The 15,490-nt window shown below is 35.8% G+C and overlaps 2 protein-coding genes across 5 annotated transcripts; one reads left to right on the top strand and one right to left on the bottom strand.

Annotated features, from left to right (window-relative positions):
- Positions 1–290: 290 nt before the first annotated feature.
- Positions 291–7,424, bottom strand: gata1a (GATA binding protein 1a). Of its 2 annotated transcripts, XM_051123126.1 has the most exons (7): positions 7,291–7,424; positions 5,784–7,124; positions 3,812–4,019; positions 2,559–3,044; positions 2,332–2,477; positions 989–1,114; positions 292–905 (listed from the first exon to the last, which is right to left on the bottom strand). In XM_051123126.1, exons 3-7 carry the CDS (start codon positions 4,017–4,019, stop codon positions 621–623), a joined length of 1,251 nt encoding a protein of 416 aa, XP_050979083.1. In that variant the 5' UTR covers positions 5,784–7,124; positions 7,291–7,424; the 3' UTR covers positions 292–620. The 2 variants fall into 2 exon arrangements, with proteins under 2 accessions (XP_050979084.1, XP_050979083.1); XM_051123127.1 differs by having other exon boundaries at positions 291–905; positions 5,788–7,415.
- A 4,001-nt stretch (positions 7,425–11,425) lies between these two features.
- si:dkey-13a21.4 (uncharacterized protein LOC494576 homolog) lies at positions 11,426–15,452 on the top strand. 3 transcript variants are annotated; one of them, XM_051123131.1, is made up of 5 exons: positions 11,426–11,613; positions 12,349–12,475; positions 12,643–12,876; positions 12,945–13,066; positions 13,229–15,452. In XM_051123131.1, exons 1-5 carry the CDS (start codon positions 11,561–11,563, stop codon positions 13,269–13,271), a joined length of 579 nt encoding a protein of 192 aa, XP_050979088.1. In that variant the 5' UTR covers positions 11,426–11,560; the 3' UTR covers positions 13,272–15,452. The 3 variants fall into 3 exon arrangements, with proteins under 3 accessions (XP_050979088.1, XP_050979086.1, XP_050979087.1); XM_051123129.1 differs by having other exon boundaries at positions 11,429–11,613; positions 12,945–13,070; XM_051123130.1 differs by having other exon boundaries at positions 11,430–11,613; positions 12,658–12,876; positions 12,945–13,070.
- The last annotated feature ends 38 nt before the right edge of the window (positions 15,453–15,490 follow it).

Raw genomic sequence — 15,490 nt, 5'->3', positions numbered from 1 at the left:
CTTTCTGGGCTTTGAACATGTCAGTTGCGTTGCTGTCTATGCAAGGTCAGAAATTTGTCGGATTACATCAAAAATATCCTAATTTGTGTTCTGAAGATGAACAAAGCTCTTACGGGTTTGGGATGACATGAGGGGGAATAATTAATGACAGAATTTTCATTTTTGGGTGAACTGTTCCTTTAAGCCTACATGACAAAAAACATCAGTAAACACTTCAATAGTATTTATCAGTATATTATAGTATTGAACTTGCAATATTTAATTAATAAATGAATATCTTTTTCAACCTCAAAACATTTAATTATAAGGCATTTATTGAACATCCTAAAAGAAGTCATAGTAATATAATTCTAGCACATACAAAAGCCATAAAGTCATAAATATTTACATTTGTCGTAATAATATTGCTGACAGTTTTAGTTTTACTGTTCCACTATTCAAACTACTACAAGACGGTTTCAAAATCAGTGACAAGCTGTTACACTGCGACTGTTTTATAGAGCAGCTTTAACGCATTTTCTCTTTGCTAAACAAATGGAATGCATTTCTGCAAGAAATGTATTTACTATAGGTACAATGTAATGTACATGCCTCGTTATGGTCCAATAAACGTGTTTCCTTCACAACAGTGTGGGCATCATGCCAGAGTTTGGGTGGTGGGTATAGGGCAAAGTTGGAGAGGAGTGCAAAGTGGAAGGGGGCAGTAGGTGAGGGGTGTGACTATAGGACAGAAGGGGTCCTGGGTTGAGAGAATAGGGACCTACATGCTCATCAGGTGGTGCCATGTGAGACATGTCAGGGTAAACCTCTGAAGCAGTGCTCTTTTTGCCCTTCTTGTTTCTGTTAGACACCTTGCGATTCCGTGTCTGTATGCCATCCTTCTTCATAGTTAAAGGCCTGTTAACCTGTGGAAAGACAGTGGAGATTTTAGGTTTGGCAGTCGCTTGTTTTTCCTTTTGATGAATGTAGTATGAATGAGTGCACTCACGTTGTGTAGTTTAAAGTAGAGGCCGCAGGCGTTGCACACAGGCTCGCCGCTGGCATTGCGTCTCCATAGTGTCGTAGTGCTCGTGTGGCAGTTGGCGCACTGCGTTCCAGCACGTTTGCTGACAATCTGACACAGAAGCAAAGTTTATTGTCACTAAAATTCATATAATCGCCAGATAATAAATTAATTATAATTCATTGGATATATAAGTATGTTCAACTTTATCTTCAAATTGCTGTAAAGCAATACATACTATAGCAAATCTCAACTGCTTGATTGCTTATATTGTTGCGAAATGCAAAGCATTAAGATATTAAAAGGCAACCCCAGGTATTTAGACTTTTATGGCTTAATATAACATAAATGTCTCTTGCTGAAATATGTAGTAGAAAATCCATGAAAGATTTACTTTATTTTTAAAAAATCGACATTGTTCTATACATATTTTAGACTATAGGGGGCGCCATTATTTTGATGATGTGAAATGGTTGCACTCGGCGAGCCACTTGGCACTACCTGTTGCTATTTTTAGCGCAACACAACTCAGAAAATAAAATAGTGATACAATGACCACAGCTACTGAAATAGCTTACAGGTGGCGATGGATATAAGTGTAGGGTTAAATCAGTCGTACAATCGATTTTTCCAAACAAGGAGTCTAAACGCCCCTGGTTAACGAGTGAAATCCTCTCTGAGAATCTCTTTCAGTAACTGCGCCATCATGACAAGCATCAGCATATTTGCATCCTGCCAGGATGGCATCTAGCGTTTCTTGTCTCTGCCATTTGTAAGCTCTTTCATTAGCTGTGGTCTACTAAAAGCCTCAAAGGCATCATAGCTAAAGTGAAAGAAACAGAGATGCATGTTTTTAGAAAGTTTTTTTTGTCCACAGGCATCTTCCCATTCTTTTTTCACTTCTTATTGCTAGGAAAAGCAGTGAAGACTTACATAGTTTCTCTTGTTGCCCTTCAACTGAAAATTACAACCAAAAGCTGCACAATCTTATCAGTGGCATCTTATCAGTATTTTATTTTCGAAGTTGTGTTGTGGTAAAAATAGCAACAGGTAGTGCCAGTAGCTCCCCTAGCGCAACCATTTAACGTCATCAAAAAAAGGTACCTCCAATAATCCAAAATATGCATAAAACAATATGAATTTTTTAAAATAACGTAAATCTTTCATAGGTTTTTTTTACTATATATTTCAGTTAGAAACATAATTTATGTTATATTTAAGCCATGCAAGACTTAATACTTAAATATAATAAACATTAACAACATGATTTTCTGAACAATGTTTACTGTGCAAATGTTATATAAATCATTTTGACTTCTTTTACATACCAGCCTCTTTTTTGGTCTAATGAGGGGTCTGTTCTGGCCATTCATCTTATGGTACAGTCCGCAAGCATTACAGAGGTAGTGGCCCGTCCCATCTCGACGCCACAGAGGGGTGGCAGTGGCACCACAATTCACACATTCACGTGCCTCTGTCAAATTCAGAAGTACTTATGTCAAATCATTTAAAATTTCTCTCTAAAATTTCTCTACTATAGAGGAGATGTACATACCTGGTGGCGAAAGTCTCATCTTGTTGCGAAGTTTGGGCGAGTATGATGAAGGGCTCATCCAAGGTCCAGCGGAAGAATAGAGCGCCGCTGAACTATAGTCCTGTGACGTGGTCATGTACGATCCGTATGGACCCAGCATGTGCGGAGAAGGACCGTACACACCTCCGGTGGCTGAACTCAGATTGAGAAAGCTGCTTCCACCCATGGGACTCAGACGCTCGGCTTTCAGGACTTCCTGGAGCCTGGGACTTTCCTTCCCATCACGACTCGGGGAAGGGAAGCCCTCTTTGGGGGAGGTGAAAGATGGGGTAGCGCTGTTCGGGTAGATGGATGTGGAGGTGTGAGAGTGGAGAGGCGTCTTTGTGAACGGACTGCTTGCCCAGACAGTGGATGTGGGGTTGTAGGAAGAGTTTAGAGAGTGACCAGCAGAGTTGTCCAGCCACTGGATGTTTCCCAGAATTGATGGAGAGGAGTAGACTTGGCGAACTATTTCAAAAAAATGAAAAAATTTACCACAATATTGATAGTTTTGAAAAACTGCTGTTCATGCAGTGACAATGCAACAACATTATAAAGTTTCCAAAAGAGTGCTTTTGCATTGATGCCATAGAAGAACCATTTTTGGATCCCCAAAGAACATTTTTAAAATCTAAAGAACCTTTTTCGACTATGAAGAACCTTGAACATCCATGGAACCTTTCAAATGCAGAAAAGATTCTTTATAAGGGTTCTTCAAAACATGGTTCTTTGGGAAACCAAAAATGGTTCTTCTATAGCATCAATGCAAAAACACCCTTTTGGAAACTTTATTTTTAAGAGGATACAGGTTTGTAACAAAATTAGGATGATGACAGAGTTTTCATTTTTGGGTGAACTATCCCTTTACATTCTTACAAAAAAATGAAAAAAAAAAAAAACGGTTCTTCATTGGCATCTATTGTTCAGTGAAGAAGCTTTAATATCTATGCAGCCTTTTCATTGCACAAAGGTACTTCAGACTCTTAAAATCTTCCTGCTGTTCATCGAAAGATTCTTTGAGGAACCTAAAATGGTTCTTCTATGGCTTCACTGCAAAAGCCCCTGTTTGGAGCCCCTGTTTATTTTTTAGGAGTGAATGGTGGTGTGGAAACCAGTGAAACCATGGTTGCATGTCTTCAGACAGCTCCTACTGATTGTTTATTATATTTGGAATACCACTTGATTGTGATGCTTTCACTTTTACAGTCTTTCAACTGCAGCAGTGAGGAACTCACCTGGACTGTGTCTGTAAGACGACGAGGCTCGGCTCTGGCCGCTAGTGGAATAATATGATGGCAGTAAGTCAGTCTCAGAGCTGGAGTAGAAAGGCTCGTCATCTTCACTGGGTGGCAGTAAACCAGGCTCTGTGGTGTAGTTTGCCAGTGGGTCTGGACTGATCAGGCTGGGGGACACCCAACGAGACTGCTCGGATGAGTTCTCCATCTTTCATATGGGAAAAATAATATTCAGCCTTGCATACCATGGTTTTGGAAGAATTATTAATTTATTTGAAATGAATTGATGATTAGATAATAAATTCTAAATTCAATACAAACAGTTTTTCTCAATCTTCACAGCTAAGCAAAAGATGGACGGAAAGGCTAACAGAGAACTTGACAGGTATTATAGATCTCTTTGGCCCGCACAATACTTTATTAAGGTATCTAGACAGTACGGCCTGTCACACTTCCCTTTAAAAGGTCCTCATTTGACTGTGACAAAAAGTCAGCACTAAAAATACTTCGGCATGTCTGAATCTCTCACAGGCATTTATAACAGTTAGCATTAGCTCACAACAACATTTACTCCCACAGGGGAATTGACTATTAAAAGATTAACCGAAAGACCATAGTATTGACTCTGAAAAACAGAATAACTGTTGAGCATCAGTATTGATTATATATGTCTTGAAAAATGACGCTCTGGAAGCATCTAATTTTATAACATCAAAAAAATATATGAATCCATAATTTTTTTTAGTCTTTAAAGAAAATTAAGATCAAAATGTCAGCACAGAGAATGAAATCATTATTAAAACTAGAAATAAAAAATTTATTTAAAATTTATTTAAAATTTATTTTATTTATTTATATACTTGAGGTCTAAGTTTGAGTTAAATTAAACTTACCCTCAGACATTATAACCTAAACTACAACATAAAATATATTCATCAAATCAAACCAAATTTGGACGTAAAAATGACGTAATGGACGTAATTACCATAAATAATGTTGGAACATATTTTCTTGTTATTTCCCTCGTTATCATATGATGAACAGAAAAACAATCAATCTAGTTGACTGATTATGAATAGCATCATATATTCTCCTGATAACTGTGGCTTATCATTATCAGTCTATATAATGATTGCACACACTGAAAGCATCAGACAAAATTCAGTCTATTTTGTGCGTATTAGCATAATGCTGTGCAATCAATGGAACAATGTTGAACGAATCAAAGCATGAATGACCTATTTTACCCGTGAAGGCACTGGCAGTTACGTGTACATTGGAGAAATATGCTTTTGGTTTACAGGTAGTCATAGGCTAATTCAGAAATATGTTCATTTAATATTAATACAATTAAACTGTTATATACAAAATGTATATTTTATAACAGTAGTATTTTGAAAATATATTTTTTATGTTAATATGAATCAGTTATAAACACAGGAACTAACACATTCAGACTTTTTAAAATAATTACAATACAGTTATAAAGTAATAAAATAGAGAAAAACATCATTGGAATATTTCTACTTGACATCTAAATTGACAGTAGCATCTGATTCTGGACACATTTTTCATTGTCTTTTTATTAAATTATTGTTGCAGTCTAGTGTCTTAAATATAATAGCAGTAATACGCTATTTTAAAATGTGCTGGATATAATAGCACATAATAATTGCACGTTTATATTTACACAAGTTTATAAAATATATTGCAAACAGCACACACATTTATTTATAGGTTTATATGTTAATTAATGGATTAAATTGGTGTCTTCTAAGCTGTCTGGACACTAAGATCTAGTCTATAACAAATATAAAAGTATCAAGTATTTGGCAAATTTTAAAGATGTGTTGAATTAATTTAAAAAATACTCTCTTCTATATCTAAAAACACATGGAAAATAGTTTTATGAGTACAAAGCCAGGTAATGTGTTGTGAGACACTTTTACTGGCACTGTATGGAAGAACTTACCTACAAGTGATGTATTGAATATCTTGTTTATCAGGTGAGTAGATTCACGCCACTGCACAGATCATGGAGGACGGCTGGAGAATGAGAGAGTGCTGGTCCTCTGCTCGCTTGCTTATCTCCCTCAGTCTTTGGAAACTAGTAACTTCATTTGAAATTGTAGGGCACCAATGGGTGGGGTTGGGGTACTTTTTTGGACACTCCTACCATACGGCCATGCTTAGAGTTTTGAATATTATATGGCAGATCTCTGGCTGACACAGCAACTAAGTATAGATCACCTTAACAATGGTGTTTTGTATAAATATTCTTGACCATTATGTTTGTGTATGATTGGCGACTGACATGATTTTGAACGCTAATTAAGATATCACAATCAAGTTTAAATCAGTTATTGAGTGGAAAACGTCTGTAAGATTTTAGCAAGACAGCTATTAAAAGATTTACACCAATATGAATTTATCCAATATATAGTTATGTCAAGCTGTGAGATAAAAAGTGTCCAAAAGTGTCAACTACAAACCAGAAGTTATATAAAATGACCTGGTGTTCATAGTCTGAGAAAATCTCTCAGAGAATATGAGAAACACCCATAAACATAACATTCATATGGTTCAAGCACAACAGTAATAAAGGTAAGCATGTAAGTTTTCTATGGCACATACACAATAAATTCTTAAAAATAAGAATGGTTTGATGCCATAAAAGAAACATTTTTGGTTCCCCAAAGAACCTTCCAATGAACAGTTCTTAAAAGAACCATTTTAAAAATCTAAAGAAGCTTTTCCCACCATAAAGAACCATTTCTGCGTTTTTAAGAGTGTAAATATAGAAATTAAAAGAGCGCAGAGCAGTAACAAGGACTATTCCGAATGGAAACGGTGACTGAACAAAGCAAATGAAAATGCAAAAGCACTTTTCCCTGGTGCAGCTCAGCAAAGAACAGTAATGCAAATAAACTCAAATGCTGCAATCATGGTCAGAGATACGGACACAGAACGGCCTGCCTGAGCACAGGACTTAGACTGTCACTGTCATTTGACAGTCAAAACACTCTTAACTTCCCTCCACCATTGTGCATTTATAATTTTCAGGGAAACTGGGAAGAGCTCCAGAGAAGCAAATCCTTCATCAATGGCCAGGTTATTGATTTACATAAGGCCCCAATTTAGAACTTCAGCATGTAGGCCAATACATTCATTGTTACATTAGGACAGCTCCTCCAAAATTTGATTTACTCACCCTCATGTCATTCCAAACTGTGTGACTGTTTTTTTTTACCTCAGTGGAAAGGGAGTTGTTTTCCATTTCATGAAAGTGGATGATGACTATAGGGCTGTCAAGCTGCAAAACATATAAGAACATATGAGAAACAAGCTCAAATTCTAATCATTATTCATCAAATATTGCTTTAAAACATCCATTCAATTCAATTCCTATGGAAAAGAGTAGATTTGACATTCTGTTTAAAAAAAGACATGATGGTAAATGGTTAAATTAACTTAATTACTTAAAAAAAAAACTTAATGTCTGTCCTGAACATGTCGTGTTAGTATTTGTCGTGTCGAAGTTAGTATTTGTGGTAAAAAGGCATTATCTATTGTTCTTAAAAATTAAATCGTCCACTTTTGAATTGAAGTGAAAATGTGTATAATTTAAAATGCTTGCAAAAACTTGGACCTTTGAAGAGAGAGAGAGGCAGTGTTGAGGGATGTGGCTGGTGGTTGTGTGTGTGTGCAGGCTGCTGAACTGTGATAAGAGGTTATCAAGATTGAAGTGGGAGGCTGAAGAATCGTAAGACCAGCCATGACACTACATGAGCAAACTCACAGAAACAGTGACACCCTACAATGGTAGTCAGGCAACTTGGTAGTCATCTTTTTTTTCACACACACACATACAAACACGTTTAGTTGGTTATCTAAATGAGGACTTACTTTAGATGTCTAGTATTTCTATTTGAAGCTAATTAATATGACATTTAGATTAGCCGGGCACAAATCAGTGAATATGTTTCTCATTTTTACTTACATACAATTTTAATTAAAAAAAAAATATTATAGGATAGGACAATATTTGAAAGTTTGCAAAAAAAAATTGCCTTTAAACTTGTCCAAATTAAGTTCTTAGCAAGGCATATTACTAATCAAAAATTAAGTTTTGATATATTTATGGTGGCAAATTTACATGGAACATGATCTTTACTTAATAACCTAATGATTTTTGGCATAAAAGAAAAATCGATAAGTTTGACCCAAACAACACTATTGTTGGGGGGTGAAAACTTTTTTTAATTTGAAGATCAAGGTCAATTGTACTTAATTTGTCTTCCGGAAAACATGCAAGCATCTTCTGTTGCTTCCGAAGGGCAGTACTAAATGGAAAAAATGATATTTCAACAAAATAAGAAAAATTTGGACATCTTCATCCTGTTCAAAACTCCCCCTCTTAACGCACTGTGTTTCCTTCTGGAGCATCAGTGAACGTTTAAACCTTTTTTAATAGTTGTGTTTGAGTCCCTCAATTGTCCTTAGTGTAAAAAGATGGATCTCAAAATCATACAGTCACTACTGGAAAAGGTTCAACTATGCAAAAGATGCCAGAAAACGGAAGAATCTGCAGGATCTGGAGGATTTTTCTGAAGATCGGTGCTCAGTTTAACTGTTCAGAACAAACAAGGGACTCATGAACAACTATCACAAAACAAAACAACAGTCGTAGATCATCTAGTTAACCACACACAGTATTAGGAACCTAGGGTTCCCAAACTTTTGCAGGGGGTTATTTTAATAATTACAGCTATGTTTTTGTCTTGTGGACTATATAAACATCTTTTATGTAAAATATCTTACTCAGGACAGTACATTTTGTATGATCTCTCTTATTTTGTTAAAATTATTCACATTTTCACAGATTCAGCAAAATATTGCATTGCGTTGGTCTTTCTCCATAACTCTTGTGTCATGTGTTTGCAATCTAGGGTTTTGTTTAGGGGCAATGTGACTGACAACAGGGACAGTGCACTTCTGTTAGTGCAATGATATCCATTCCTGAAACCAGGAAGTCCTCAGATCCAGGTGCAACATAGACAATGCCCGTGTGGATCCGTAAAGATGTTTCAGTTGGTGAGTGACACAAGACTCTGTGGGAACAGTTACTGGTCAGGGTGGTGTGGGGGTCAAAGCAAAAAGACCAGGGGGTTGGGGGTAGTTGTGGGTTTTTGGGGCAGCGCTCCAGTTCCAAGGAAAGAAACTTCCATGAAAGCAGGCCCTTATCTCTGCCTCACACAGCCAGCTGAGCAGCTCTGTGTCATGAGGGTACAGCTCAAAGGACCGCCTCTCTCTCTCTCTCTCTGCCTAGACTTCTTATTTTTATTTATATCCAAAGTTAGAATGAATTTGTTTCAGGTCAGCCACATATGTAAGTGTTATTGCCAACAAGTAGCTTCATTCCCAAATAATTACATATCTCATCCTCAAGACTGTAAAATCATTTCTAGTCGAAGTCTTATCCCAAAGATAAGTCAGAGTGAGAGGACACAGAATGCTTCTTGTCTATGGGTTGCAGACTGTAAGAGAATATATATCACACTGAAATAATTTCCAGTCTGTCCCTCCTCCACGCCACTTCATCCACAACATATTTAAGAATAAAGCTGTTAATTCATGATGTCAATTTGTAGGCTAACACGAAAGGCTATTCACCATCCGATCCCATGGGGAATCGTTTGTTTTTAGAATAGTGGTTTTCATGAATAACAAGAAAGAAAAGTATGTGAACTCACATCCAAGTGGTAGTTGCAGTATATTGCTAACAGTGTATATTGCTCACCAAGGCTGTATACAGTAAAAAAAAAAAAAAAAAAAAAAAAAAATATATATATATATATATATATATATATATATATATATAATTTTAAATATTTGTTTTCTGTTTTAATACATTATAAAGTGTAATTCATTCCTGTGATAGCAAAGCTAAATTTTCAGCAGCCATTACGCTAGTCCTCAGTAATAAGCTGATTTTCTGCTTACGAAACATATTAATGTTTTAGGGAAACAATTTTTGTGGATACTTTGATAAATTTTTTCAGAACGTTCAAGAACAGAAAGTTCAAAAGAACAGCATTTCATTTAAAATAGAAATCTTTTGTAACCTTATCAATGCATTTACTGTCACTTTTGACAATTTAATGCATTCTTGTTACATAGAAGTGTGAATTTTTTTAAAAGCAAACAAACAAAACTTAGTGGTGTATACTTTTAAACAACAATTGTCTCAAACATTTGACAATTGTCTTCACACTGAGTGATTGTATTTTGTACAACAAAACATGGAAAGCACCTTAAAGTAATGTTAGGACTCGTAAATCCATAACCACTACTTTAAAAACCCATTAAAAAATCCATGGATGGATACCCTCAGAGATACGGACTACTTAGGATATCACTTGAATATAATTCATAGAGAGTAACGAATGACATGTGAGACAGAGGTGAAATTCTAAACTTTCAAAGAAGAGGATGTGTACCTGACCTCAAAGCCACAGCTCCCATAAGTAATAGTGTGACTCAAAGGTACCAGCTAAGTTTGTCTATGTTTTTGTGAGGTAAGTTAGTCAAAACCACGTTTCAGTTGAGGAGAACTGGTCTCAATGTTCACTGTTACAACTTACAGTTTTGGTCTCCACACCCTTAACTGACACAAAACAAGACACCTCCCATGTGAGGACTTCTGACATTTGGCGTCTCCTGCCAAGTGTTTGCCTCTATATTTTGTACTTTGAAAGCTAAAGGAATGATGAAAATCTACCCTTACTTAACAGTGCCGGTACCATGGTACTGTAAATGGTATCACACTGTACTTTTAGCTATGAACATGGTAGTGAATTATTATTACATGTACTTGTATATGGTAGGCTACTCCAAGGTATTTCAAAGTGTAGTGTGTATTACAGGGATCAAACATAAGTGGACCAGAGTAAATCTAAAATGTTCCTAAAAGTTAAAAATGTCAAAACAAAAAAGTGAAAAGTGTTTGTTTGTTTGTTTTACCTGAATCTTATTTTGGTCTAAGAAAAAGACAAGGCTGCAACTACTTCTGAGGTAATTTTCGCCGAAAACAATAAGTGCAAGATGGCGCCAGTTGCGTGTGTATGAAACAAAAGACCGCGAATTCGGAATGTAATAATAGCGCCATTTTTTAAACCTGGAAAGACGACAGCGAACATTACGGTTGCATAGTGCGATTGACCAATCGGAATTGCGTATTGCAGAGCGCACATATTAATCTTGAAAAGTGTTAATTTCTGCATTTACTAATGTATTTTAATTTAAAGTCATATATTCGAAAAACGAATATATAAATGATAGCTTACTATTAACCTAGATAAATGCTGTAAAAGTTAGTTTATGATGCAAATGCATTAGATAATGCATAAATAAACTTTCCAAATTGTAATTTTTCACTTCAGAAATGAAGAGCAGTGCTATGTGGATTGGTATTTTTTCAGATAGCAAATCATAGGATTTAAAACTGCCCAACAGTTGCAATACCTCTAACATTTTTGTTAGCTTACACCACCTGTTTAGTTTAGCAAGGCGTTTGTTTACCTTACACTGCTAAGGTAGTTAACCATTACCTATTTTGCCATGTTTTCTTATGGATCCGTGATACGAACAGGACATTACAGTCTGTTAAATGCAGAATGAAGAAGTGTTGACTGAGATGAGTTCCTTCATGACCTCCTTTCATTGAAGACAGCTTTGGTTATTTTTATCATGACAGAGTGGAGCACACCACACTTGAAAATCATTCTTATCGGAAACTCTGGGTGAGTGTCTGTCTTAGAAAGTATTGGTGGTAAACCTAGCTACTAAAGCATGTACATGTAGACCCACATGCAATTCACATAGACAATACAACTTGTCCAGTATCACATTTTAGTCCAGCTACTTTTGCAAGAACAACAAAGACATTAATGCTACCATTCAAACGTTTGGTATGACTATGGTATCACTGTTACTTTAATTTTTATTTTCTGAAGGGAGTGTGATAGATCTATTCACCAAGTTGCATAATATTTTTAAAAAGACTGTAAATACATTTAAATTACTTTGTAAACAATTACAGAAGAATGTTTTCTATGTATGGAGTTGTTAATGTTATATATATAAAAAAAGTTAACTTTATTTGTTTAAAAACAGTTATTGTAATTAAACATTATGTTTTACACTGAAAAATATCAGTTAAATGCTACACTGATATACAAAATAACTAGCTTTTAAAAGTTTCAAAAGTGATTACAAACTTTTGAATACCAGTATTTGTGGCCCAAAAACAGACCTGTTAAACAAAAATAAGGAAGTACAGAAACAAACTAAAAGCAGTGTTACTCTCTAAATATGAAAAACCTCAACAGCTGCTTGTGTTTCTAAAAAATTTAACATGTTTACAGAGGAAGCTGGTTCTTCAACTTATTGTGAATGTCCTGTAGGCAGTTAATAGTTTAATGTACCTGTTAATTCTCTGGTCAGTTAGTTTTCCCTGTTTCTTTTTGTTTGAACAGAGTGGGAAAATCTTCATTTATGACCCGGTTTGTCGACCATCGTTTTACAAATTTGTATCGTGCCACAGTTGGGGTAGATTTCCTTACCAAAGAAATCACTATTGATAGAAGATCAGTGATCCTCCAGGTGAGATACATTCACATTGATCTATTAAACTCACACTTTTTAAAATAAAAGCCAACTTAGTAAGTTATCCACTTCATGTTATATGCAGGATCCACAATTTTCATTACAATAACACTGGTTACAACTGACCAAATAGGGCTCTACAAACTGTGTCATGCAATACTCAGCTGTTTTTGCACCAGATCTGGGACACTGCAGGAACAGAGAGGTTTCACTCCCTGGGTACCACGCTATATCGTGGAGCACACTGCTGCCTCCTAGTGTTTGATGTTACCTCCTCCGTCTCCTTTGATGCACTAGAAGTCTGGAAGAAAGAGTTCCTGGTGCAGGCATCTCCTTCAGACCCCTCTGGATTCCCTTTCATAGTGCTCGGCAATAAAATTGACCTTGATTATCGAGAGGTTAGTCAATTACAAGCTATAAGATCCAGTGATTTTGCTTATAACTGATAGCACGATTTGATTGACAGGTGTCCACAAATAAAGCCCAGCAGTGGTGCAGTGAAACCGGAGCTGAATATTTTGAATGTAGTGCCAAGGAAGACATTGGCGTGGACACGACCTTTTACAGTGCGGCACGAGCGGCCCTGCAGTATGTGAGTTCAAGCAGCCTACTAAATATGAATTTTTTTAAACAAATATTTAATTTAGTTTTTGATGAGAGACAGTAGCTAGGCCTAACTGAACATTTAATACAAAGCATGACCAAAAAACCTGCAGTGTTAAGTTATAGTTTGTGCCACACTCTCTACAGCTCAAAAGTCACAGTGTGGAGAATGGAGAAGACATCCAGATGATACGGAAGCAACAGGAGAAGCAGCCAAGTAAAAAATGCAATTGTTGAAGCAAGGACAAACTCCTGTGCTACTGTCCAGTGTTAAGGCCGGTTCACACCAAGGATCATAATTATTATAACTATACAGTTGAGGTCAAAAGTTTACATATACCTGGCAGAATCTACAAAATGTTAATTTTACAGAAATAAAAGGGATCATACAAAATGCATGTTATTTTTTATTTAGTACTGACCTGAATAAGATTCTGATAAGTTCCATAAAAATCATGTTATATAGAGAAAATAATAGTAAAAATGCCCCTGTTCAAAAGTATACATACTCTTGGTACTGTTTTTACCTGAATGATCTACAACTGTTTTTTTTTTTTTTAGTAAAAGCTGTTCATGAGTCCCTTGTTTCTCCTGTTAACAGTTAAACTGCCTGCTGTTCTTAAAAAAAAAAATCCTTCAGGTCCATAATTTTTTGGTTTTTCAGCTTTTTTGTGTATTTGAACCCTTTCCAACAATGAGTGTATGATTTTGAGATCCATCTTTTCACACTGAGGACAACTGAGGGACTCATATGCAACTATTACAGAAGGTTCAAACACTCACTGATGCTTCAGAAGGAAACACGATGCATTAAAAACTTTTGAATAGAATGAAGATGTGTACATTTTTCTTATTTTGCCTAAATACTATATTTTTTCATTTAGTACTGCCCTTCAGAAGCTACTTGCATGTTTCCCAGAAGACAAAATAAGTAAAATTTACCCTGATCTTCAAGTGCAAAAGTTTTCACCCCCTGGCTCTTAATGCATCATGTGTCTGTAGCATCAGTGAATGTTTGAACCTTCTGTAATAGTTGCATAACCATAGTTGAGTCCCTCAGTTGTACTCTGTAAAAAGATGTCAGTCGTTGGAAAGGGTTTTATTGGTAATTTTGCTATTAACAAACCGTTTCACCTGAATAAACTGCTAATTTGCTGCTTATTAATAGTTAAAGTTAGTTGTTAAATTAAGGTATTGTATTAGGGATGTAGAATATGGTCATTCAGAATATGTGCTTTATAAGTACTAATAAAGAGTCAATAATAGGTATGCTAATAAGCAAGTTAATAGTGAGAATTGGTCCCTATGCTAAAGTTTTACCCCTTTTCACAATAAAATAGCATTGATCTTGCTTGATGCATGTGTAAAAGACTTTTATATAAAAATACAACCTCATGAACTACTTCATATCAATACTATGCTGGGATATCATTCCTTTATTTCAGCAGAAATACCTCCATTTTAAATGCAAACAAGTTAACAGCCTTATCTGGAAAGAGTTTAACCAAATATAACTACTCAAATTCACAGCATTTCTGGAAGGCAGCAGGGGTGGAACGAACTCTCACGATGCGCTGCGTGAAACGAAAAGAAATTGGTCGAAATTAATCAGGGAGACAGTTGATATATTTCTGTTTCTTTTATAAGTCAAGACAAAAAAGGCAATCAGGAGATGACCCACATGTAAAAACGTTGTACAGGTAAATATATAAAAGGCCAGGATATCATCTTCACTTCTTGCGTTATGAATGAACTATATTACAGTCGAATCCGAACTTGGCTTTCACCAAGAGTGAGTACAGCCATCCTCACCCACATGGAGACATACAGGTATACACTAAACATTTACTTTGCATACCTCTCAGATAATCAAAAAAAAGTAGAAATTTATCTTCACATGAACAACTTCCTTCACAATCTAGGGCAGAGAAAATTCTACAAAGTTATGTTGTGAAAAAGTTAAGAGGACAAGCCAGAGGAAGGGGAAAAAGCTGAGTGTTTACTAATAAATGGCGGTTTGATAAGGTGAGGAATTTAAAACAAAAAACAAACAAAAAAAAAAAAAGTTACGATTTTTACATCTCAAGGTTTGGCATACACAAACAGAGTGGAAACAAGCGTAGAAATACGCAGTAAACAAAGTAAAAGCCCTTCAGATGTTTACATTTGTTTACATCCTTTTCAGTTGTAGCACATCACCACTCAGCTTGAGCACATATGCAATGTCTTTCCTTATGAAAAACTACTTGACAAGAGAACGGCCCATCCAAAAGCCCTTCTTCCCACAAATCCTTAAACCAACGGGGATGGCCAAGAATTTTTAAAACAAAAAAAAAAAAATAAAAGTAGTGAGTTAAAAAAAAAAAAAAAAGCACACAGACATACACATACACACAGGAGAAAAGCTTT

This window comes from Labeo rohita, chromosome 11, assembly GCF_022985175.1.
Source record: "Labeo rohita strain BAU-BD-2019 chromosome 11, IGBB_LRoh.1.0, whole genome shotgun sequence".
In the NCBI taxonomy this organism is placed as follows: Eukaryota; Metazoa; Chordata; class Actinopteri; order Cypriniformes; family Cyprinidae; genus Labeo; species Labeo rohita.
The sequence above is the reverse complement of the archived record's forward strand: the minus strand, read 5'-3'. Positions and strand labels throughout refer to the sequence as shown.